A 24,148-nucleotide genomic window follows, 5' to 3' on the forward strand; every position below is an offset into this window, starting at 1 on the left:
AACTTTCTCGTATATAGGAAGATATAAAATGCCCCTACTCGGAAGCATCTGTTAAAAATAGGTTTGGTTACTCCTGAAAGCTAGTATCTTATTTCCTATTTTAAAGCAACACAAAAGGCCCATGAGAAAGTTTTCCTGCCAGGGTGTAACCCTATCTGTACATCTGAAGAGCAGCATCTCTTCCCAGTCAGCTCTCTTGCCAGCATCAAGGCCGCATATGGAAAACAGAATGAAGCTTTTTTGTCAATAAATACAAATAAGACCATGGTCATATACTCAACTCAGAAATGTAATGAATGTGGGAACAGACTGCGATATAGTTATACTAAGAGTAAAGACAGCAAGAAGACCCATGGGGTTCCTTCCAACTCTATAAATCTAAGATTAATTGGTTATGGTTTATATCCTTCTATTTCCCCAAGAAATGCAGATCAGAATACCAGATGTTTTGGTGGTGGAGTTTTAAGTAAGAAATTATTTATAAGGGCCTTGAGAAGTCATTTCAAGAGCAGCAAAGGCTTTTCCAGAGAGGGCAGTTCTGAACTTTGACAAATGGATGCTTTTCTCTTTGGTAGACTTTTAGCATGTCTCCGTTATATGGTCTTTGCCCAGCCAAATTCACCACAGATGCTGACCATTTGATTGGGCATCTGTTCCTGCACTCTGCATGTTTCTTAAAGACTGTACACCACCAGGGCAGTGTTTCTGAAATGATAATGTTGATCCTCTCAGAGGATGGGAAAGGACAGCGAAACTCCAAAGAAAAGGGCTTTATCTTGCAGATTGTTTTGTTTCAGATACAAACAAAATTCCAGCTGTGAAAAGAAAGGATAGGACTTTCTCTAGTATGTGACAACTAAAGAGGAACTGAATGGGTGAGTCTTATATGCCTTAATAGAGTTGATGGGTGGGTACTAAAAATTTTAGTCAACAGAAGGGATGAACATGTCACAGTCGTCTTTGAAAGATGGGCCATGTACATGCACAGATCCTATATATGGGTTGGCAAACAGAGACACTTAAAAGAATAACAGTTGCAAGTAACTGCATCACTATTGTAAATTTATATACCATGTCCTTCTCCAAGGAATGGTGGCTTTAAAAAAAACAAATAGTGAAATCAGAGTAGATCTATTGAAATTAATGGACCCAATTCAGTCATGTTTCAGTGGATCTACTCTGAGGAAAACTCAGTTGAATATCACCCATTGCTTAAAAAAATAGAACGTAATGTAAACCTCCAAAGCCTCAAAGATAATCAGTTTTCAATTGTGCCCAGCATCTGTTTACTACTGAATATTTTGATGACTTTGCTGTATGCACTATACAGCAGTTTTCACAACAATGGCAATATCTCTAAGTATCATAATTGATGTTTCATCAGCATTCTCACCTTAATAGCTCTACTTGACCTGTGAAATTGCTCTGTGGGAACCACAATTTCCTGCTGAGTCTGTTTGGAATGTTACGCTGCTTTTCAATTTTAGATTTTAATGCTCAGTCTCTAAAAGAAGAAAGACAGTACATTGCCAACACCTAAAATCCTACAACATCTTCCACATTAAAATGGCCATATTCTAAGTGTTCAGCTACTTAGAAAGAGAAATGCCACTGCTTTACTTTAATAGCATATTATTACCAGGTGCTCAAATATAATCTGCTATGGTGAGAAACTGTTATACTAATGTTGCATGCTCACCAAAAAGTTCAGAAAATCACACTGCAGGGTTTCATTTCATTCGGGTGAGATGGAACACAGCTGATCTGTGTCTCTGAACAAAGGCAGAGCCTATTGAAAGCAGCCTCAGCAGAAACCCGATGCTGATATACTGAGCTTAATTAACACAGTTGCTTTGAAAGATTCAGGGCAGTGGCATGTTGAACTACCTTCCATGAGAATTTTCATAACAAAACTCACACCACTTATTCATGATCCTGCAGCTCAAACAAACAGAACCGAGAATAGATCAGAGGCCACTCACACGTCTCCAGCCTAGATCTCTGTACGCCCTAACACAGCGTCTCCTTTTCCAAATGCTAAGAAAACAGAAATTAAGGTCTTACTGACTCCAAGCAATATATTGTCCCTACATTACAGAACCCTAAACATCCTCTTGCCTGCACACTGGCCGCAGTATATTAAAACCATGAAAAACAGCAACTCACCCGCCAGGAGAATTCAGCAGACTGCCTGCAGCATCTGAAAGGAGCATGTGACTTTTGTGTACTTCTCTATCGCTCCGCCTCTGCCTCTGCCACCTGCTCAGAGTGTTTATGGAATTGCTGGCCAAGAAAATAGCACAGCTACTGCTTCATGACTGCACTCAAATTCCTTGCCCTTTCTCAGTACAGTTTTAGAAGAGGGTTGTACATGAAGCCAGGGGAAGCAGGGAGTCCCCAGAAAATTCACTGGTGGTGTTACAAGTCAGTAATTCAGACCCATGTCATGATCAGGGTGCAGGAGGCTTCTTTTGAATTGAGGCAGTGGCCACCCACAGTGACCCAGAGCATATATACCAGTTTTGCTCCCCACCCCAACATACACACTTTTTCATTCATGTTTATAAAGTTCCTGAAAGGAGCTTTTGAAATAAAAATCAGAAAAGTAAAACAGGCGGAAGCTGTTCTTTTGCCATGGAAATGACACAGTCACTACACCACTCCCTGCTATTATGCCAAATGTAGGTAATACAGAGAAGATAAGCAGGCAGGTTTCAGAGTGAGCTCTCCCTCTTTGAACAGGGTGTTGGAACTTGTAAATCTCCCATGACTACCAACTAGAAATGAGAAGGGAATGTAGTTTTCTGAACCAGACCGATGACCACAAACACAAGCCAGAATTATCATTCATCCCATACCTACTATTCACTGAAAAGCCTCCTGATGTTTATTGTTTAAAGATACCTTAATTACAAGGCTCTGAGTATCTAATGCTTTCAAGATCTTCACACACACACACACACACACACACACACACACACAGAGAGAGAGAGAGAGAGAGAGAGAGAGAATTTTAATGTCACCTCATTAGAGAATCAAAAATCTTTAACCAACTGACTAATCTAGGGCAGAGGTGGTCAAAGTGTAGGACTCCAAATGCTCGGACTACAACTTGTATCAGCCCCAAGCATTGGACATACTGGCTGAATCTGATGGGAACTGTAGTGCAAAACATCTGTAAAGCCACTGGTTAGCCACCCTAATCAAGATGGGTTTTTTTATTTTTAAAAAAGACAACAGGGCAAATTACCACTAAAATCTCTCTAATTTCACAATATCATTAAATAATCTTGTATCAAACATATTGCCAGCAAGTAATTTTAACCACCTCTCTCTAAGTCTCTCTTTCCATGCCAGAAAAACAATAATCCTACCCTCAGTAGGAATGAGAAGAGTTATACCATTCTAACTCATGATATATCCAGAACACATGAACACACACACTACTGTAACTCATATTTTACACACACACACACACACACACACACACACACACACACACACTTCCCAATCTTGCCTTTTCTCATGGAGATGGATAAAGCAGGTGCTAACCTGCATGCCATTCCTAAAGTTCTTCAAAATCACCTTGACTCATCAGACTGAGGCAGATAAAGGATTCAAGACGTAGCTGAACTGGCACACACTGACCACCCTGCACCCAGCTTTTGCAGAAGCTAGTGGATCCAAATGTGCTGTTCTAGCCAACTCCTTTTTCCTGGCCAAAACTGGTAAGTCTGCCCAGCAATAATTATATGGATCTTCCTAACCATATTCCTTCACCTACAATGGTTTATTTTATTGACCGATTGCATTTATATCCCACCTTTGTCTCCAAGGAGTTCAAGGCGGCGTACATGGCTCCCCCAACCACCCTCATCATTTTATCCCCACAACAAGCTTGGGGTGTAGGTTAGGCTAAGATACAGTGAGTGGCCCAAGATCACACACTGAGCTTCATGACTGAGTGGGGATTTGAACCCTGGTCTCCTAGGTCCTAGTCCAACACTCTAAGCACCACCACACCCCATACACAATTTAAACATGAACACACAGAGCATCTGCCAGGTTGCAGGGTTAGTTTCTGGGTGTGAAGGGTGCAGATGGCTTCCCATTTGCTGCTTCGTGGAAGCACATGATGTGTAGAAGAAATGCAGTCACACACTGTTTAGTGCACAGGGAAGCCGTCCTCTCGCAGGCAGCACCTGCATTTGGCCTTGGGCTCTAAGTGCACTGAGTGGTCTCTACATCTTGCCACCTGCATGCACAAACAATAGGCAGCACAGTGCCCTCTGTCGTCTAAATTGCTTATGCTCTTGTCACTGAGTGAACTATACTACATGTGCATCTTTAAAAGAATCCTGCATTACAAGAGCCGTTCACAATTAATCCTGTGTATTTGTCGCAACACAAGTATATTTTCAAAACTGGTAATTCGCCTTAAGAGTAAAAGGGTGCAATTTCTATTAAAGCATTTTGTTACTCTCCCAAACACAAAGCAATCCAAGCACACTAAATATCACTGCTTCTCAACCAGTTCAGAAATTCATTCTTCTCCCCTTCTGTTGCCCACTGGTGAATAGGAATATTTGGATTTTACTCTTCATCCCCAGCAAAAAGGCAACAGCAGGGTCACTGTTCCTACTCTGGAAGTGCTTGCAGTGGTATGACAGGGATTTTGTATCCCCATTTCAGGCTTTTGTTTTTACAGAGGGTGTGATCCATGCACAAAACTTGTTCTATCATGAGTATCACTTCTTGAAGGAATCTGCCTTGTGATTACAGTGTAACAAAGGGCACTCTAAAAGTTTGGCATTTTCTTTACAAAAGCAACAAAATAAACAATCATTTCGCAATCAATATCAAGCTACATATTCATATTTAAAAGGCGTCTGTTTATTTATTTGCTTCCTGCCCTTTATTATAAAGTCCCTTTACAACCATAAAAATATACAATTATAAAACAAGTAAAACAGTTATAAACATAAAGCAAGATAAGTAAAAACACTTCCATTTAGAAAAAGTTAAAAACAATTCCACAAATTAAAAACAGTTTCAATATAGTTCTAATACAGATGCATTCATTTTACAGCAACTATAGAAGTGAAATCTATTGTACCCTGCCCCTAGGATGTTGGGATGAAAGGCAGGTTGAATACCCTTAATAAATAACAATTCTTCCTTCTTCTAATAAAATATGACAAGTCCAATGAAGATACAATGGTGATATGATTAAGACAATATTAAATTATAGAAATAAATCTTCTGCAATAAACAGTTTTGTTACCATCATAAAGTTAAAGATTAAAGTAAATGTAAGAGTGAGTTTAAGATTCCATTTTGGATATACATTATATCATTTTTGCTGTTATCCAGATTATGTTCTTGTATTTTATTGTTGGGCCTTATTATGAATTATCAATGGACTAATTTTAATGCATATTTGCTAACATGATTTTTTTCATTAGGCTGTTGTTTATATGACTATTTAAATTTTGTTATGTATTGTAATTGTTAGTGAATTATCTTACATAAACTTTTTGATGTGAGCCATTTTGAGGATGGTTCAGCATGGAAAAGTGGCATACAAATAAATAATGGTGGCAATAATAAACAGAAAGCTACTTGGGATTTCTTTTAGGTTTCAGATGCTCCACTTCATTCCAGCTAATCTCCATATACCACAAAACAATGACAATGGTCCATGCTAATTCTTTCAGCACACCACTGGGTCAGCATAGGCGAGACAAGATCACATTGCACAAAATTCCAGGAAACATAGTAGCTCCTCCATTTACTCAAACATTAATTTACAACCTTTAGCTTTACTGAACTGGCAGTGTGGGAATGCCTTAAATATGAACAGATGAGTTTGCAGAAGAGCACAAACAAAACCACTATAATTTTCTGTCCTCATTTCTGAAAGGCTACACAGAGGGTGGAGTTGTGCATTATATCAAACCTGGTAAAGCCAGGGAAATACATGACTTATACCTGGTACTAAGAAACAACAGCCTTGTCTTAACCAAGGTAACTAGGCTTGTGAATCAGTCAGCTAAGCCTTCCAAAGATAGGCAGTGACAGTATTTACAAACTATATGTGAATCCTTTTCATGCAGCAGAATTGCACAGAAAGGTATTCAACTAGGTTTCAATGAAAGTAGACCCATTAAAATTAGCTGACTTTATACAGTCATGTTCATTAATTTCAATGGGTCTACTCTGAGCGAAACTTAGTTAATTACCACCCATATCATTTAATGAACAGGATTTGGAACAATTTCAGGGACTGACAGTATTTTACAAAAACACAGGAAAGCATCAGTATCTAACATGCACTCATTTAAATGCTAATAATTCTTCTTTTTCACAGAGGGAGTGCTGTAAGATACAGAGAATAAACTACCAAACATGAGTAGAATTTAGCAGCATGCTACCCACAACTCCAACTCACACTCTAACTCCATAATACTCTAAAGCACAGATTAAAACAGAAGGTTAATATACATTCTCTCGTTTATTACTGTATTTCACAGATAACACTGAGAGATATCTTGTTCATTTATATTTGTCAGCTGTTCAAACAATAAGAAGTACTATTATCACATGCAGAATATGAAACCAACAGAATCTGAAAACAACCCCCACATCCATTGCTGGGACTTTCCAGAGTATAATCCAATATATAATCAAATATACCTAGAACCCCCAAACTGAGATTTTAAGAGCAGGTTACCTCTTTTGACCAAATTTCTCCGTTCACCTGTTGGTGAAAGCCAACCTGTCGTTACCATGTCAGCATGAAGGAAGTCCCAGGTGGAAAGAAACTGCAAGAGAGCAAAACACGTTTCAACTCCATGCATAAACGGCACCAAAAAAAAGGTTGCAATTTGAAGCACATGTGAAGAAAAATGTACTGAACTGGGCTTCATTCCAAACAAGTAAACAGAGCTTTAGGATTTGCTTTAGATAAACAGAGAGAGATAAACACATAGAGGGATGAGGAACCTGTGGCCCTCCAGATCCTCTTGGATTACATTTTGCATCATCAACAACCACACTGGTTGTGGCTGATGGTAGATGGAGTCCAACAACATCTGGAGGCCCACAAACTCCCCCATCCTAAGCCCAGAAAGTCATATTCTGGCTACATAGCTACGCTTTTCTTGTGCACTTAGATGGACGCTTATTAAGGATCTAGTTGTAGTGCTGAAGAGCTCTTAAGGCAGTGGTTTTCAACCAGTGTGCCATGGCACCCTGGGGTGCCTTGAATGATGGTTGGGGGGGTGCCACGGGCAACAATGGCCTCTGTCCCTCTTTCCTTTATTCCCTCCTCTGATTCCCTCTTACGTCTATGCCTCCCAAAGGCATGTGTGACTGTTTGTTGCAGCAGCTATAAGCTCCCAAGGTGACTCTGAGGCTGGCCAGGAGGTGCTTCCCAGGCCCCTGTAGGGCAGTGTGAGGAGGCACCTCTCTTTGGGGCAGAGGGGCAGCTCAGAGACTAGGGGCAGCAGCTGCGGAAGCCCAGAGGACTTCCAAGGAGAGGGGCGAGGAGAGGAGGCTGAGGGAACATTTCAAGTGTGGTGCAGCAGGTAATAATCGGGTGTCAGAATAAGACCTAGGAACCGTGGCCTCAATTCCCTGTTCATCAATGCGGCTCACTTGTTAGCTCTGAACTCTACTCACACAACTCTCTAAGTTTCAGCTGTCTCACAGGATTGTTATTAGGATAGAACAGGAGAGGAGAGAAGTATGTTCTCAGTTCCTTAGAGAGACAAAAGAAATATAAAAATACCTAGAAGTAAACATAAAGTATGGATCCCCTCTTATCACAAGAGAGAAAACAAGGACCCTTGCCCTACACCTCCCAAATTGTGAACAAAACCAAAGTTTATATGCGTTTTCTATCCCTCAGTGCTCAATGTTGTTTTCCATTGTCTTAGCTCATGGACAGAATGAGCTAAGGTGCATATTAAGGAGAGGTTTTGAGCATTCACTGTTGATGCTGGGGAGAAAGAAGTTAAAGAACCTTTTGACCTTGTCCACTGACTCACTCCCTTGTGATAAGTTTCAGACAATGACGCTGGCCCTTCATTGCTCAATTCAAAATATGGTTCCTGTTAGTGGTATTTTCTGTCATGCAAAGCTTGAGAATGACCTTCTTACTAGGCCAGGAGTGGAAAACTTGTTAGTCTACGAAACACTGTTGGACTATAACTCCCACTATCTTTGATCACTGACCATGCTGGATGGGGTTGATTTGGAAGGCCCACAGATCCTCCCGTCCAGCTCTTGTGTAGCTAAATAACTTTTAAGGTATTTGCTCAATTTCTTTGGATGGCTGGTGGCTACCACAAAGCCACTAGAATGTTTGCATCACATCCCATGTTCCTGTGTGGGAACCGAAAAGTTAGGTATACAGTGGTACCTCTAGTTGTGGACACGATCCGTTCCTGGGTGTCGTTCACACCCCAAAAAGTCTGCAACTAGAGCGGCGTTTCTGTGCAAGCGCGGAGCGCAATAGAGCGCTTCTGCATGTGCGTGTGTGGCAAAATTCGGAAGTATACACTTCCAGGTTTGCCATGTTCGCAAGCCAAAAAGACGCAAGATGAACCTAACACAACACAAGGTGTGACTGTAGTAGTTTAAATATATCCAGGAAAAGAGGAAGTTGAGTCCTTGCAGCTGTCTGGTAAGAAATAGTATCAGAAGTCTGCTGTTGCTTTGGGGGACTGTTTGATGCTGTGCTAAGGCTAGCATTATCACATTGCTGTCCAGTCTGCCTTATAGCTTCCTCCCCATGCTAATTTTGCATGCATGTAACAGATAGGTATCATGGACACATTGTAAATCTGAACAAACACCTCCAAGCATCATGCGAATCTGTCTCAACTTTAATAAAGGCTTTGGGCAAGGGTGGGGAACATTTTTCACCAGCCTGCAGGCCAACTTTGACAGATTTAACAGGACAACCCACTTGCCAATCCCATGATGTCATTATGGGTAATGGGAGAGCCCTTTGCTCCAAGCAAAGGAGTAATCAGGAGTTTACAGGTTAAGCTCCCCAATGTTCATTTGAAGGCATGTCTGTACCAGCCCAACACCTAATGTCACATATAGGCCAGGTGTGGGTGGTTTGGAGGTGTCCTCAAGGACCAAACTGGGTCTGGGACTCTGTGCTGGGCCCAGTTGGCCCACAGATGGGAGCTTCACCATCTTTGGTTTATGGATTTTTCACAAGATAGGCACCAAAACCAGAAGCAAACCAGTGCATTTTGAAAGACTCTACACCATGACAAATATGAACCTTTTACTTTAATAAATTTCAGAAAGCAGCAACTATCAAAGACGACAGCATTTTCTTCAAAACCTTTTTAACATCACAGAATTGCAGAGTTGGAAGGGACCACAAGGGTCATCTAATCCAACCCCCTGCAATGCAGGAGTCTTTCACCCAACATGGGGCTCAAACCCACAACACTGAGATTAAGAGTCTCATGATCTACCGGCAGAGCTATCCCTGAAGAACTTTAGCAAGGATAACTTTATCACTATTCCAACTGTCAAATAATAAAGGGCAATAACTAATGTACTTTTAAAACATCTCTTTCCATAAAAAAGTTATTTAGAATCAAATATCATAATGAGGAATGTATTTTATTTAGTCCACTCAGTACTCTAAATCTATCTTGAATATCAGGCTGAGATAAAACTATATCAGGATAAGAACAGAGTGAAGCACAAATCTACTATTCTGTCTCTTTCTATCACTTTTGTTGACAGCTGTACTTTGGGGTTTTTCTCCTCTGTGGCTTAGTAGTATGACTGTTTGCCAGCACATGCTTCCACTTTCCTTCATCCTTCTCAAGACCCCATCAAAGCAATGCAGCCCACTACACTACTAAAACGAGGATAACCAGCTGGGCAGAGGTGGCAAATCATGGTTGCTCTCTCTGGGCAGCATGCTAGGAAGGACTGGTCTTCATGGTGCCACGGGGGGGGGGGGGGAGATGCTGCCCCCCTCAGCTTGTTTGTTCTTTTCTCATTGTCCCTCTTCTCACCGCAGTAGGGAGAATAAGGATTGGAGTCCCTGGCCCCAATTCCCATTGACGTGCCACCCAGAGAGAGGATAAGGCAACTATTCCATGCAGAGCCAGCTGACTTTAACCATTCTGGGTTCCCAAGTAGTGAGGACTGGGTAAAACCTACAGTACTGCACCCCCTAGAGAGTGTACGAGGGTTGAGGTGATAGCTCAGAAAGTGTTGCAGAGTCTCCTCCTTCCCAACACAGTAGGCAAGCAACTCCTGCCAGGATAGCCACTATTTTCTCTGGGCATCTCGGTTGGCTCAACTTCTCTCCGCAGTGCCATCTACAGAGGAGAGTGGGCAAAGGCAACAGCAGCTACCTTCACTCTTTGACTGGGTGGTGTGCCCAGCCCCTTATCATTGCACCTCCCTACAGGCAGCGTCAGCCGGTCCCTGCCACTGCCTCTCACTTCCCTACTTTGCTGGGAAAGGTAGCAGCATCAACGGCCCTTTTGCCATCTGCCTCTGAGTGGGAAGGGGAAAGGGTGAGGAGGGGATACTGCTGCCACTCCCTCGGGGGACACACTAGGCAAAGGGGACTGGGCCCAGCAAGTCCAATCCTCACCCTCTCTACTTCCAATGTAGAGGGAAGAGGGCAAGCAACCAAGGAGAGGAAGCAGCGGATCCTGCAACGCCATGGGGCCCGATCCTCCACAGCATGCTACAAGCACGCCCGATCCGCCACTCGCTTTGGTGGGTGGGGGGGTGGATTTTGGATAACGGGGGTTTGTTGTTGGGGGCGAGTTGCTGAGGGAGCAGCATAACCTAGGACTGGGCTGGAGGGAAGGAAAAGCTAAGACGCAGGTTTTCCTTATTTGTTTTCTTCCCCCCTCCTTCCAAGAGGGGTGGGGGACGGGAGGAAGGGGCAAGCGAGCACCAGCTGTCCTGTGCCGTGTGCCTCCATCCTTCCCCCCAAGCCTCGGAGGGTGAAAGGGGGTTGCTGGTGTCACCGGGCAAGGCACGCAGCCAGGCAACGGGGCCAAGCTCAGCTGCAGCTGACCCGGAGCAGCCGCCACAGGGCACCCCGGAGGCGGACAGGCCTCGGCAGATACCCCAGGGCACCGACAACCGCCCCCCCCAAGCTCCCGTCTCGCGAGGCGCCACACAGAACTGCCCCCGTCCCTTCTCCGCCCTACAAACGCCGCCCGCTTCCCCCGCCACCTCACCTGCCGGCCGCGAAGGGCGCGCGCTCCCCGGCCGCCCTCGGCGCAGAACTTTTGTCATGAGAAACCCCAACCCGGCCCGACAACCACAGCAACCTCTCTCTTCTTTTTTTTTTTTTTTTTTGTCCCCGCCCACCCTCTCGCTCGCGTCACGCGCGCTGGGCCTGGCGTCACCGCGCATCGCCACCCCCGTTGGCCAGTCAGAGGCGCGAGGGAGGTATTAGCATATCGCCACGACGACGGCCCAAGCCCGTTCCCGCCCCCCTGAGGAGAGAAGGTGCTCTCTCGTCAGCAAAGGAGGCCAACCCTGTGGCTGGCTACCTCCTTCCCCGGTGCTCGTCGAGTGGCAGCGGGTTCTTCCGTGGAAGCGGCCGTCCGAGGGCGGAGAGTCCCTCCAGCGGGAGCGAGAAGTGGACGCCCGTCTCCGATATCGGACAGGCGGGTGCAAACAGGGCCAGGGACTTTCTGCATCTGGTCGCGGTGCAGAAGGCACCACTGAGGCTATTGCAATCCATTGAAGGTGCTCTTACTCCGTGGAATAAGCCCCACTGAACTCAAGGGGGTATATGAGCATCTGCTTTCATAGAATCATAGAGTTGGAAGAGACCACAAGGGCCATCGAGTCCAACCCCCTGCCAAGCAGGAAACACCATCAGAGCTTTGCATGCAGGAGGTGCCAGGTTCAATCCCCGGCATCCCCAGTCATGGGCATAGCCTGGATTTATTTATTGGGGGGGGGGGGGCAGAACCGAGCTTTTATTAAAATTTCTTTACTTGATTTAGGGGGGCAGCTGCCCTAGCTATGCCCATGTCCCCAGTTAAGGATGCAGAAGGCTGCTGCTGCTGCTGCTGCTGCCTTAAACCCTGGTGAGCAGCTGCTGACAATGTTGACAGTATTGAGCTGGACGGACCAGTGGTCTAAGTTAATGTTAAGCAGCTTTATACGTCCATGTGTTCTATTACATTAAAGAATTTCAGACGAAAAAGAAACCTCGTTAGGATGATGTACTGGTATGTTAGGAAAGTGGTGGCATTAGATCTTCATATTCAGTAACATTACTGTGCCGTGTGCATTTTAGATCAGCCTAAGACCACTGGCTAATTTCTATATATATAAAAGAGAGGGGGCTGGATTTAGGCCTGCCTGGAAAGCTGCATGCTTCCCCTCCTAGGGATCAGGGAGAAATCTGAATCAGTTCAGATTTAAAAGCAAGTATCAAATCCACACTTCCTGAAATTCACACTACACGGAATTGAAACACAGACAAAATTGCTGTAGAAATGTGGAAAACCGAATTTAAGAAAAGAAAAATGAGAAACCGAGAGAACTGAAATTGACAAATACTTCCCAACTCTTCTCCTCACCCTGTTACAAGCACAGGCAACAGGACACAGAAGTAGCTGACACATACACAGCGGCAATTTACTGCTACTTAATACAGTATTGTGAACGCTCACTCCACTTCTGTAAATGGCAAGAAATTTCTAAGCCACGGTGCTTATCCAAGTCTGATTCCCTGCGGAAAGATGTCACTGGAGGCTTATTAGTGTTTTGTAATCTTTGCATTTATTTACATACATATACAGGTTGAGTGTGGGTGGAGACATAGCTTAGGCACTCTAATGAAGTCACAGTCCGCTGCTCCCACAGCAGATCTTCTGGGAGACACCTAGCACCCCAAGACACTTACAGAAACTAAACTCAGGGTATCCCCAACCAAGCTATTCGGGATAAGGGAAACATATTTGAAAAACTACCTACACAATGTGGCTGCATTAGTGACTCCCTGCAAATCAAAATTTCAATCAGAAAAGAAATATTGGGCTTTTACCTCTGATCTTTCTAAAAGCAGTTTCTGAGAGCAAAAACAACATAGTATGAGCAAACCATTGTATCTAGAATTCTAGATTTCATGGAGTTAATGGCAATAGGACAAGACTAGGAAAATAGCAGAGGCACCAAAGCAAAGAAATAAAGGAGCACCTTTGATTTGAAATATAATAATTTAATAATTAATAATAATTTATTATTTATACCCCGCCCATCTTTAAAGGGCGCGCGTACAAGTGGGTCCGAGTGGTGTGTATGGTTTTTCTTTTGGCCCTGCTAGGAAAAACCACTGTTTACCTCTGAAATGGAACAAATGTCAATTGGGTTTTCTGTGGATTGACATTTGTTCCGATTCAGTGATAAACAATGGGTTTTTCCGGGGAAAGCGGCATGAAAAAAAAAGCTGCTTGGACCCACATCTGAAAAGCAGAGACCTGTGCCTGCAAATTGTGGCACGAATGAAAGTCTGGATTTTCAACTGAGGCAATTGATAGTGGCCTGTTTGGGAAGGAAATCTCGTTAATCCAAGTGACACGCTCATAAAAGTTTTAAATATATATGTCACCTTAGAAATTGTTTCATTAGACTTAGGAGGTGTAATGAGAAATAGGAATTATTGTGAATATGCCTAATACTATGGTGTTGCCTAAAATATCATTTGATGAAGGAGCAAAGACTTCATAGAAGGTCTGAATAGTTCCTTAACCACCTCAGAATTTGAAATTGGGGGAGGGGACATGAAGCAGTTTGCAGACTTGGGAGGCAGAGATGGAAGTTTTTATAGCTGGAGTTGGCTATATCCTTGGGGTGCAGTTGCTCTTTAAAAATCTGAAACAGGATTAGCAGTTGTGGTTCTGCTTTTTAGAAGCCCAGTTACAATAGGTTCTGCTTTTATAATTTTAAATACAAATATTACAAAGGCACTTTTAAGTCTCTGGTGTACCCTCTCATTCAAAGGAAGTTATGTACAACTGCCCCTGCCCTGGACTTATTTCAGTGTTGGAAAGTGGGGAACAGCATATATAAGCAAATTAAAATTTTACTATTGGCCTCCACAGGTAAAGTCACTCTAGTACAGTATCCTTCACCACATGCCCTGCCCTATGAATTTAGGTGAGCTGTGAGTAGTGAGCATGCCTTCTCAGCCATGGTACCCCCCCCCCCTCCTATGGATTGCTCTGCCCCCAGGAGACTCACTCATCTCTTCCTAGGCCCTACACCTCAATGCTCCACTTCTGCACTATCAAGTGTCCTGCTGAGGTAGACTTGACTACTCCTTAGCCCTTTATTGTCTCCAGACTTTGAAGTGGTAGCCAAGTGTAAGTTAACTGTTACCCCGGTAGTATTGCTCTCCTGTCTGCCTCTCTTCTTTGACTTTGCTGCTATTCTTTACCATTCTGAATACTACTGGGAAGCTAAGCAAGCTTGTCAAGGATCAGAACCATTGTAGATGGTGGAAAGGCAGAGAATGGGGCATGGAAGGAAGAAAAATATTTCTTCCACTTTCTCCCACACACTGATTTCTGGCTACCTTTTCTGCAGGGCAGAAAGCCAGAAAGGAACAGTTTGATCATCAGCCACACCTTGAATTGTTCCAGAGGATAAGGCAGGCTACAGCAAACACACAATAGAGTTTTATGGCACACTAAAGACTTACAGATTTACTGTGGCTTAAGCCTTTATGCACAAGAGACCACTTATTCAGATACATAAAAGAGTTGTCCTCAATGTGCAGGTATGGAACTGAGTATGTTTAGTCTGGAGAAAATTAAGCAGAGACATGAGAGTTAATTTCAAATATCCAAAAGGCTGTCACACAGTAGAAAGAGCAAACCTGTTCTCTGTTGTTCCAGAGGATAGGGTAGAACTAATGGACCGAAATTGCAAAGAGGCAGCTTTCGGCAAATCCTTAGGAGAAATGTCTTAACAGTAGGAGCTGTCTGGCAGTGAAACAGATGGGCTTTGTGGACTCACCTTCACTAGATGAACTTGAGTAAAGACAGCATGATCATTTATCAGGGCTCCTGTTGCATGGATAGAGCAAGGTGCTGATAATGTCAAGGTCACAGTTTTGATCCACTTATGTTACAGTTGCATATTCCTGCATTGCAGGGTGTTGGACTAGATGATCCTCAGGGTCCCTTCCAACTCTTAAGATTCTTTCCCTGGCCTTTGACAACTGAGGCATCCAGCACTGAGCAGGGCACTGGATTAGAACACCTCCAAAGTACTTTCTAAGTTTTATCTACTTTTATCACACACACACACACCAAGGAAGGAAGGAAAATCCAGCTAAAGAAATGCAGGTCCTTAAAAACTTTTACCACAATACGTTTTTTCTGTCTGTCTCGAACTAGCAGTCTTGTACCTGGTGTTGCTTGGGAATTCTAAGAACACTGCTTCCCACCCCCCCACCTCGAAATCAGCGGTGTTTTGAAATCCGTGGTTAAAATCAGTGACAGTGCAATTTCAAAATGTTCAGTCCATCATAACAGCATCTACCTGTATCCAAACATGGACAAAAACCTGCTCCTTGATCTCAGGAACCATGCAAAATTTGGTTATGATATCTTAAGAGGTGTCCAAACAGACAAACAACTTTCCAAAATATGTAATAGAATATATAATCAATCTAGGCAGCAGCCTGCTGTAAGATGAAAGTGGCTCTGGCCTTGAAAATCTGTTACAGAAGGTACCAGATATCTCCTTTCAAGTTAGGAATTCAGCTGCCCAGCCTCAGAAAGTGGTAGTTTGCATGCCTGTACCATTTGGCGACCTGTTACCAACTTCCCCCCAGTATTGTTTCATTCTGCAAATCTTTCACATTTAACAATATATATGTACATTTAAGTTTTCCAACCTGTGTGGTCTCTGTTATGCAAAAGTATACAACTACCAGGATAGCTTAAAAAATAAAAACCCAAGAAAGGGAGCAAGCAACAGTGTGGCTATTCCCTGCACCCACCACCATCTATCATATGTGAACTAGGGCTCATGCTTTAGTGTTCTCTCCTTGAATCATGCTTTTACTGATCATCTAGATAAGCAGTAACAGAAGAAGCAGGTGTGTGGTGTTTCGGCAGAGGAAGCACTCAGGAAAAAAGCTGATGCAAGGAGTTTCTTTTCTGATGTCAGCATAGCAAGACCAGAAATGAAAAGAACAGAAACAGCTTTGCTCAGTGTTGTTTTAGCTGAAAATAAGAAATGTTGTTTTATAAGGCCAATTGTAGCTCCCACCTGTTACGAGGTAGAAAGCAAGTTCAGCTTCATTTCTTGAGAAGAGATAAAGTAAGTCCAAACAAAATACATCTATAGTGGCTGTTTCCTACATGAATCATGGAAACTGTAGTTAACCTCCTCCCCAGCTGCAACGCCCTTAAATTACAATTTGTAGGATCACAGAATTATTTCGAGTAAGTCGCATACTTTAAGTGTATGGTGTATACATATGTCCAGGGGCAACGGAAGGATGTGGAGGCAACGGCAAATGTGGCAGCTGAACTTGCTTAGGCTACTTTGAGGGATAAAGAGGGCCCGATCTCCATTTTCAAAGAGGCCCCTCTAGGAAATCTCATTGCTGAACTATTAAGGCATGAGAAATGTTTAATTGCCCAAAAGCAAGGAGATGCAAAACAGCAATTTCTGTCCTCATTGGCAATGTGGTAGTCTATATCTCTGTGATGAGAGAAAAAAATATTATTATGAAGTACTTAAGCTCCCTGATTCAAGCCCTGGCAACTCTTGTAAACACAGAAAAGAAAAAAGGACCAAGTAGTAGAAGGTGATGGGAAAGGCTTGGGGCTCTGGAGAGATGCTACCAGTCAGAGCAGACAATCCTGCTCTATATGGACATAGCTAAATCCCATGAACTAGCTGTCAGTTTGCAGTTTTATCACCTGCTATGAAGAAAAAATGACTGACTATAGGCCCCCCCTGCTGTCTCTCTCTCTCTCTCTCTCTCTCTCTCTCACACACACACACACACCACTTTGCAAGTTCTGCCAAAGATAAGGGTGATAGTCAAATAAATTCTTGCACCAGTTGAAGGGAAAGTGCCAGCACAGTGATATTTTCCCCCTCCTCTCCTTGAGCCATCTTCAAATATGCTCTGGAGAGCTGGAGGAACTGCCGGGGGTGCACAAAGGAAAGAAACGGGAGAACCCTTCACTGTGTAGAAACAAATCATTGTGGTGACGGTACGTTCACCTAGGATAAATACAGCTCTAACTGCTATCACCTTCTGAGTGAATTCACATCCTCATGAATTCATACTGCAGCAGTAGGAGAGATTTGAGAAATTGTGTCTCAAGGGCAGTGAGTGGTACTCAACTAAGTTTTAACCAGAGGAGACCACTGAAATTAATGGACGTAACTTAGTCACTGATTTCAGGAAGGATTATTTGTTTCATCATTAATTAATCACACATTTACTTACACTTTGGCTCTGGTCTGGGATTGCTGATGCTTTGTTTTTAAGCAATTAAATTTTATGATATGAATAAATTTCATTAATTTCAATGGTTCTACGCGGAGTAATACTCAGCCGAATACCTCCCAGTACATACATTTTCGCTTGTTCATGCCTTATTAACATGTATTTATGAGCTAGTTTACACAATCAGTAGACATTAAAAAAAAACCCCTGCCCATTCTCACTACAGTTGAGAAATAGCATGAATCAATGCTGCTGGGGTTGTGGTGGGGGGCAATCTATGCACACCTAAAACTAGCTTATCAGGGAGAAGAAGGCTAGGCTAGAATTCCTCTCCCCAATATTGATTTGTCTACTGGTAGAAAAGATTATATATTGTTTTTATTGAGACTAGACCCTGGCAGCCGTTTCCCAAAGGGAATGGGATATGTCAGAACCATCACTGCTCATGTTGTAGGCATGCTACCACCCGTGGCCAAACAGGTTTTACTAACTTTTCATAGTGCTTCAAAACCCTGCAAAACTTGTTTGTCACGGATGATAAATGGGACAAAAGAATTGAGGGGGCATACCGCAGGCTACAGTGGCTCTCTTTTACCATTTGAAACTGAGAAACTATTGTTAGCTTTTCAGACTCCTAGACTGCCAGCCTAAGCACACTTAGTGCAGAGTCTCACTGCATCCAGTGGGACTTGTTTCTATGATTAGGTTAACACTTCCACTTCTCCCACTTCTAGAAAAACAGGAATCTGAGCAGTTTCCCACTTGCCACTTGCTTTCTGAGCACGGGGCAGAGCGGTTTTCTGTTTGCTTTCCCTGGGGAAACCTGCTCTTTAGCGCTGAATCAGAGCAAATGTCAATCCACAGAAAACTTGACTGGTATTTCCTCTGATTCAGCAGTAAAGATCGGGTTCTCCCAGGGGAAAGTGGCACCACAAGTGGAAGACTGGATGAGCCCTATGTCATGTTATGGAGAAAACTCAGTCCCCCACTTTGATCACTTTTGAAAATACTACTGTTTTTCAGTTAGAATTATTTTTTGCTGCCCTGGAGCACAGTATCGTTCTCCTTCACTCTCCCTCTGCGTCTTCCACAAGCCCTTCTCTCCCCCTCTCCATTTCCTTCCCGCAGCTGTGCACCAGGAAATTCTATTTACAGTTGCTTTTATAAGAGACTCTCCTTAGGACACCAGTCGTATTCCTGTAACATAATCAGAATGACACAACTCACAGCACACACACCCCGAAAGAACTGTGCTAGTTCCTCCAATGCCCTTCCCCCTCTATATATCTTTCACAATGCTTGCTTGATAACGAAAAACAAAGAAATTTCATTTAAAACTCATACTCTACATTGCACAGCGATTCAGGGAAACTGAGCATCAACTTGTTTGTTCTCAACAACTCTTTGACAAGGCTTGCACATTGGTTTCAAAAGTTAGAAACATAACATTTTCAGAATTCATTATATAAACTTGGGCCATATCTGTATCTTCAGCTGCCTAATAATAATAATAATTAATTAATGACGTGGAAAATTAACCAATATTGTCCCAAAGAAGCAGGACCCAGACTGTTTATAACAATATATTGCAAACCACAATGGAGCACAATATATATTTTACCATTTAAAAAAATGTTTTTAAAAGAATGAGACATCTTGGCACATTACAGAAGTGGTTACCAGCAACAACAGCAGTTTGAAATTCCTCATGCCAGTATGAGAGTGTGATGAGGATCTTTCATCTTCTGCAGAGGCCAAATAAAGTGTACCTTCGAGGGAACTGTAATCCCAAAGAACCATACTCCTGCATTTTGGATAAGGAAACTTCTGGTTTGTCCATTTTATATACATCAGGTGCTGCTTTTGCATATTAAGCAAGTTGCCAGCATAGCCCATGGCTTAACAAAGTAGAATTCTTATCATACTTCCCTATACAATCTTTACATCTGTCCAGTGCTCATATGTATATACTATAGTTACTGTTAAACTGTCATGATGTTTACGTCCCGGCCCCAAAATTTCAACAAGTGGGTTGGCCTGGCTTCTGCAGCTACTCAGAGGGTTTCTGAGCTAGGATTATCTTTATCAGGTGCCTGCAGCTGCTTCTCCATCTCCCCATTTAAGTTTTCCTTGCTTCCATTCTTCATAGCATCAGATTTCTTCTTTTCCAGATTCTGCTTCAGTTTGAGGGAGGAATCTCTCCTGGACAGGAGTGCAGGATTGAAACCAGGGAACCCTCCACTCACCACTGTACGTTTCTCTAGAAAGAGATGAACAAAAGCACTTAGAAGCAACAATAGAGTATTGCCATGCATAAGCTCATCACTATCGTTGCAACAAAGCACCTTCAAGAATGTGCATGCAAGAATATGTGTGTTCAAATTAAATCTGCTAGTCTCCAGAGGACAGTACTCCAGTCACAGTAAATAACAGAACAGGATACAGTGGTACCTCGCAATTTGAATGGCTCCGTTCTCGAAAGTTTTGGCTCTCAAAAGCTGAAAACCCAGAAGTAAGTGCTCTGGTTTTTGAATGTTCTTAGAAACACGAATGTCCGATGCGGCTTCCGCTATGAAAAAACCTAGCCATCAGCCAATCGGAAGCCACACCTTGGAACTCGAACGTTTTGGAACGCGAACGTTTTTCCGGAATGGATTACGTTTGAGTTCCGAGGTACCACTGAACAAACAAACAAGGCAGAATGTTCCAAACAAGGACATTTTTATTTGTATAAGAGCACAAAGGATCTTTAGAACAACAACATGGCTCATAAACCCTGGAGGGATCTGACCTCTGTGCACAGTTAGGAGGAAGATCAAAAAGAATCGCCGATATTACTTTCTGCAATGCAAGATTATTCCCTGGTAAGCAAACAACTACCAGATACAGCTGTGTGCAAGTTTGAAGCAGTGGGTCAATTGGCTGCAGTTATCAGATTTAGCTGTGTATTTGCTCCATATGCAAATACTTTATGCGGTCACTTACCTCCTGGTGCAATGGGGTGCATCAGTCGATTCATCTGAACATTCCAATGTTTTACATTTGTGCTGGCCTGTTGAAGCTTCCGCTGGGCCAACTGCAATGAAACAGGAAAAAATCACTAATCAATCAGGCAACATCACAAATTAACAATAATGTATATACTTATCTTCATATACAACCCATCCAACCAAGTTCTCAGGGCAGTTTAAAGAAGCGATAAAATAAAAAGTACAAATTACAATAAAAACTCTGGCTGGTATTCAACTACTGCATCCTGTCAGTGCAAGGAATTCAACTTGTGCAACAGGACTTTCCCACTGTCCTCTCCCCATGTGCACCCCACACCCTCCCAAATCTGCTCCAGAGAGTTGGGGGAACCCCTAGAACAGATTTATCATTCTGCCCGGACACTGAAGTCCAGCGCCAAGGACCTTCTGGCGGTTCCCTTACTGCAAGAAGTGAGGCTACAGGGAACCAGGCAGAGGGCCTTCTTGGTAGTGGTGCCTGCCCTGTGGAACATCCTCCCATCACATGTCAAGGAAATAAAGAACTATCTGACGTTTAGAAGACATCCCGAAGGCAGCCCTGTTTAGGGAAGTTTTTAATGTTAGATGTTTTTATCACATTTTTAATATTCTGTTGGAAGCTGCCCAGAGTGGCTGGGGAGCCCCAGCCAGATGAGCGGGGTATAAGTAATAAATAATTTTATTATTATTATTATTATTATTATTATTACATCGCACAAGAGGAAATCCTTGCACTGATGGGACACAATGCAGTTCCCATGTTCTTCATTGCTAGCCCAAACATTCTAACATAATTAGCAAAGCATACAGTAAAATCAGCACAAAACCAGGAGCAGTGGGCCCTTCTAGGGGGACTGTTCATACAAAATCTGGTTACTATCCTGTACTTCAAGTGCAATTATCCCAACATTATGCTAAGTGCACTTAGGAATAATCTTTCATTCCAAAATCTCTCTCAAAAGGCAACAGGTAGCAAATTTATGATAAATCACAGTAAGTTGCTTTGTGGTTGTTGTTTTTTAAGTTGCTATATGACTGCAGATTTGATCACCTAATATTTTCAGAGAAGTGCTGATAACTGTAAAAAAATGCTAGCTTCATAGAAACAGAATTGAATAATTGGAAGGGATTCGGAGGGTAATCACAACTAAAACATCCATGACACCAAACCTCTGCTTAAAAATCTCCAATGAAGTAGAGTCCACCAACTTGGTCCAAGGGAGTACAAGTACAGTGTCTCCTTTTTAAGGCACCACAGGTACTGGGATGCAGTTTTCACAGGACATACATCATCTGAACTAAATCTCTGGAGCTCTCTCTCACAGGTGTACCATACCTGTTTTCTACTAGTGATTTACTTTGGCCGAGATTTGATAGTTTGATCTAGCAGTAAATAAGTGCATCTGTGTGTGTAAGAAGCAGGGAAGAGACTGCCTTACTTTGAGAAGGAGACTACATAAGGAGGCAATTTGAGCCCTTTTTGAATTGCACAATTCAGTTTTGCACCATGCAAATGCTATAATCAGTTTACTGTTTTAAGCATGTAGTTTCTACCTTGCCATCTTGAGCTACTTATGGGGAGGTGGGATAGACAGTGGCTAAATAAGATGTTTCTGTGGCAGTAACACTCTCCTAGAGAGAATGGGAAGCAGAGACAGCTCCTTCACTCACCATGACATCCTGGTCCACCCTTTCTCTATTGACTCTCACTTCTTCCAGCTGCTGTTGGGCCTCTTCCAGAAACTTGCTCTTGTTTTCCATCTCTTGCTTGAGGATCAGTTTTTCATGCTGGGTTCTGATGATGTACTCCTCCTGCTCCTCCTTCAGCTTCATCAGCTGCTTCAATTTCTCCTCCTCTTCATTCAGCAACCTAACAAAATTGCAAAAGAAGTCAGTTACATTTCACTCTATGAGCAATGCTGGTGCCGTGGCAATTTTGTTGCCCTGTAGGCCATGCTAACTACTTCCACTCCCCAGCAAAATAAATAAAATAAAAAACTTCAATTTTCAAAAACAGATGTCTTGTAGAAAAAAATGAAAAGCACAAGGCTTGAAACTGCTAAATTTACTTTGAATTGCTAGAATAAGTAATATAACAGTTTTTGAATTTCCTTCTCAAATAAACAAGAAAATGGTTTAGCACACAAATCATTTTGAATATTATTGTCATCTGCAATGTTAAAATTTAAGTCTCTTAAAAGTTTTGGTTTCAGGCACATCAAAATCTCACTTTGCACGCCTTTTCCTTTGCAAATGCTGTCACCAATTCCTTCAGGTCAAGTGCTGATATTTGGGCATGTTCAATGGATATAGTTGCCAAGCCGTATGTCTCTTTTGCAACACTGCTGAGCATATGTAAGTTCTTGTAAGTTTGACTTGTGAAAAACTGTTTTCAAAATCTAAAAGTCATATATTATCAGAAAGGTATAGGTTAGAATAAAAAGTAATCTGTGCCCCTCAAAGGTCAGTACGGTGCATTTCTGAGGTCAGTGCCCTAGGCAGCTGCCTAGTTGGCACCAACCCTGCCTATGAGCAATTTTCTTGTTTAAGCCTCTGGTCAGTTCCAGTACACACAGGGAAAGTCCATATAACTGTGAAGGAAAACAGTATGATTTGCAAGAAGTGTGTGCAACTGCCTCCATTCCTGGAATCCTTGCTTAGGACACGGTGAAGATACTGGGGAAAGAGTTTTCTGGGAAATGTTTTGTCCCATCTCAAATCTCTGCAAAGCCTGGGGCTTTACCCATGTCCCTCCTTTTTCTTTTGATCTCAAGATTCGGTCCACCATGAACTACTGTAACTTCCTCTCTACCCCCTTAGCAAATGCCCTGGTGCAATCCTCTCATGTGTAGTTTTCCACTGTCTCACCTTGACCTCTGTTCAGAACTGTGTCGTCAAATTCATTCACTTCTGTTGTCACTCTGACAATGCAACGCCCCCCCCCTTTAAATCCCTATGCTGCCTTCTGTCTGTTCCCAGATCCAGCACAAATCCCCTGCCCTTTCTTTTAGAGTCCTCCAAGGCCCAATCTCCATTTTATCTCTCTGCTCTTATTCTGATGTGTCCCTGTCCATGACCTTTGCACCTCCACCCTGTTGTCTGACGGTTTCCTGCTCCCTCAAAATACTCCACTGTTCCTCTTAATCTTCTTTTCGCTTTCAGCTAACTGCCTCCTAGAAGACTTCAGAGATGCCATGTCACTCCTCTTCCTTCAAACACCTCCTCAAAACTCTCTTTTCTATTAATACTTTTCCTTCATCTATACCCCACTGCAATTCAGCCTAAGTACATGCAGCTGAAATAGATGCATATCCTCTCTGTTTACCCCTGCCTCCATTTCCTTCCTCGTCCTCTCTTGTAGGCTCCTTGGTGCAGGAACCATTGTCTTATACTTTGTAAAGTATACATACATTGATTGCATGGGAATATAATATAATTAATATAATATAATATAAAGCAAATGGTGCAGTAGAGGACATTTGTGTTGATACTAGCACAGATCAGCTGTATCAATTCCAGATTTCCCCCAGCAAGAGGTGTATAAAGTGCAACGAAAACACCTGAAGGGACTTCAGTTTTTCTCATAAAAATTACACTCATAAATAGTAGTGTCCTGTAAAGCTATAGT

The 24,148-nt window shown here is 42.7% G+C and overlaps 2 protein-coding genes across 12 annotated transcripts in view; both read right to left on the minus strand.

Annotated features, from left to right (window-relative positions):
• PPARD (peroxisome proliferator activated receptor delta) overlaps positions 1-11,357 on the minus strand; it is a 52,148-nt gene extending 40,791 nt beyond the window's left edge. For 3 of the 9 annotated variants that reach the window (XR_013987655.1, XR_013987656.1, XM_081010059.1), the window contains exon 1: positions 6,734-6,828. Coding sequence is in view for 1 of the 9 variants with exons in the window: in XM_081010056.1 (XP_080866182.1) it covers positions 6,734-6,791 (58 nt within the window). In the remaining 8 variants the exon portion in view is untranslated. Of the gene's footprint in view, positions 1-2,166; positions 3,139-6,733; positions 6,829-11,249 lie in introns of those variants that run through there. The other 6 variants (XM_081010056.1, XM_081010057.1, XR_013987657.1 and 3 more) reach the window with 6 other exon arrangements.
• A 3,981-nt stretch (positions 11,358-15,338) lies between these two features.
• The window catches only part of DEF6 (DEF6 guanine nucleotide exchange factor), a 47,815-nt gene continuing 39,005 nt past the window's right edge, over positions 15,339-24,148 (minus strand). For all 3 annotated transcript variants that reach the window (XM_081010074.1, XM_081010076.1, XM_081010075.1), the window contains exons 9-11: positions 22,192-22,390; positions 20,498-20,588; positions 15,339-19,772 (exon numbers count right to left, since the gene is read on the minus strand). In XM_081010074.1, the coding sequence (XP_080866200.1) occupies positions 19,567-19,772; positions 20,498-20,588; positions 22,192-22,390 (496 nt within the window). In that variant the 3' untranslated portion in view covers positions 15,339-19,566. The remainder of the gene's footprint in view (positions 19,773-20,497; positions 20,589-22,191; positions 22,391-24,148) is intronic.

This window comes from Podarcis pityusensis (genome assembly GCF_964106645.2).
Source record: "Podarcis pityusensis genome assembly, chromosome: 6".
Lineage (NCBI taxonomy): Eukaryota > Metazoa > Chordata > Lepidosauria > Squamata > Lacertidae > Podarcis > Podarcis pityusensis.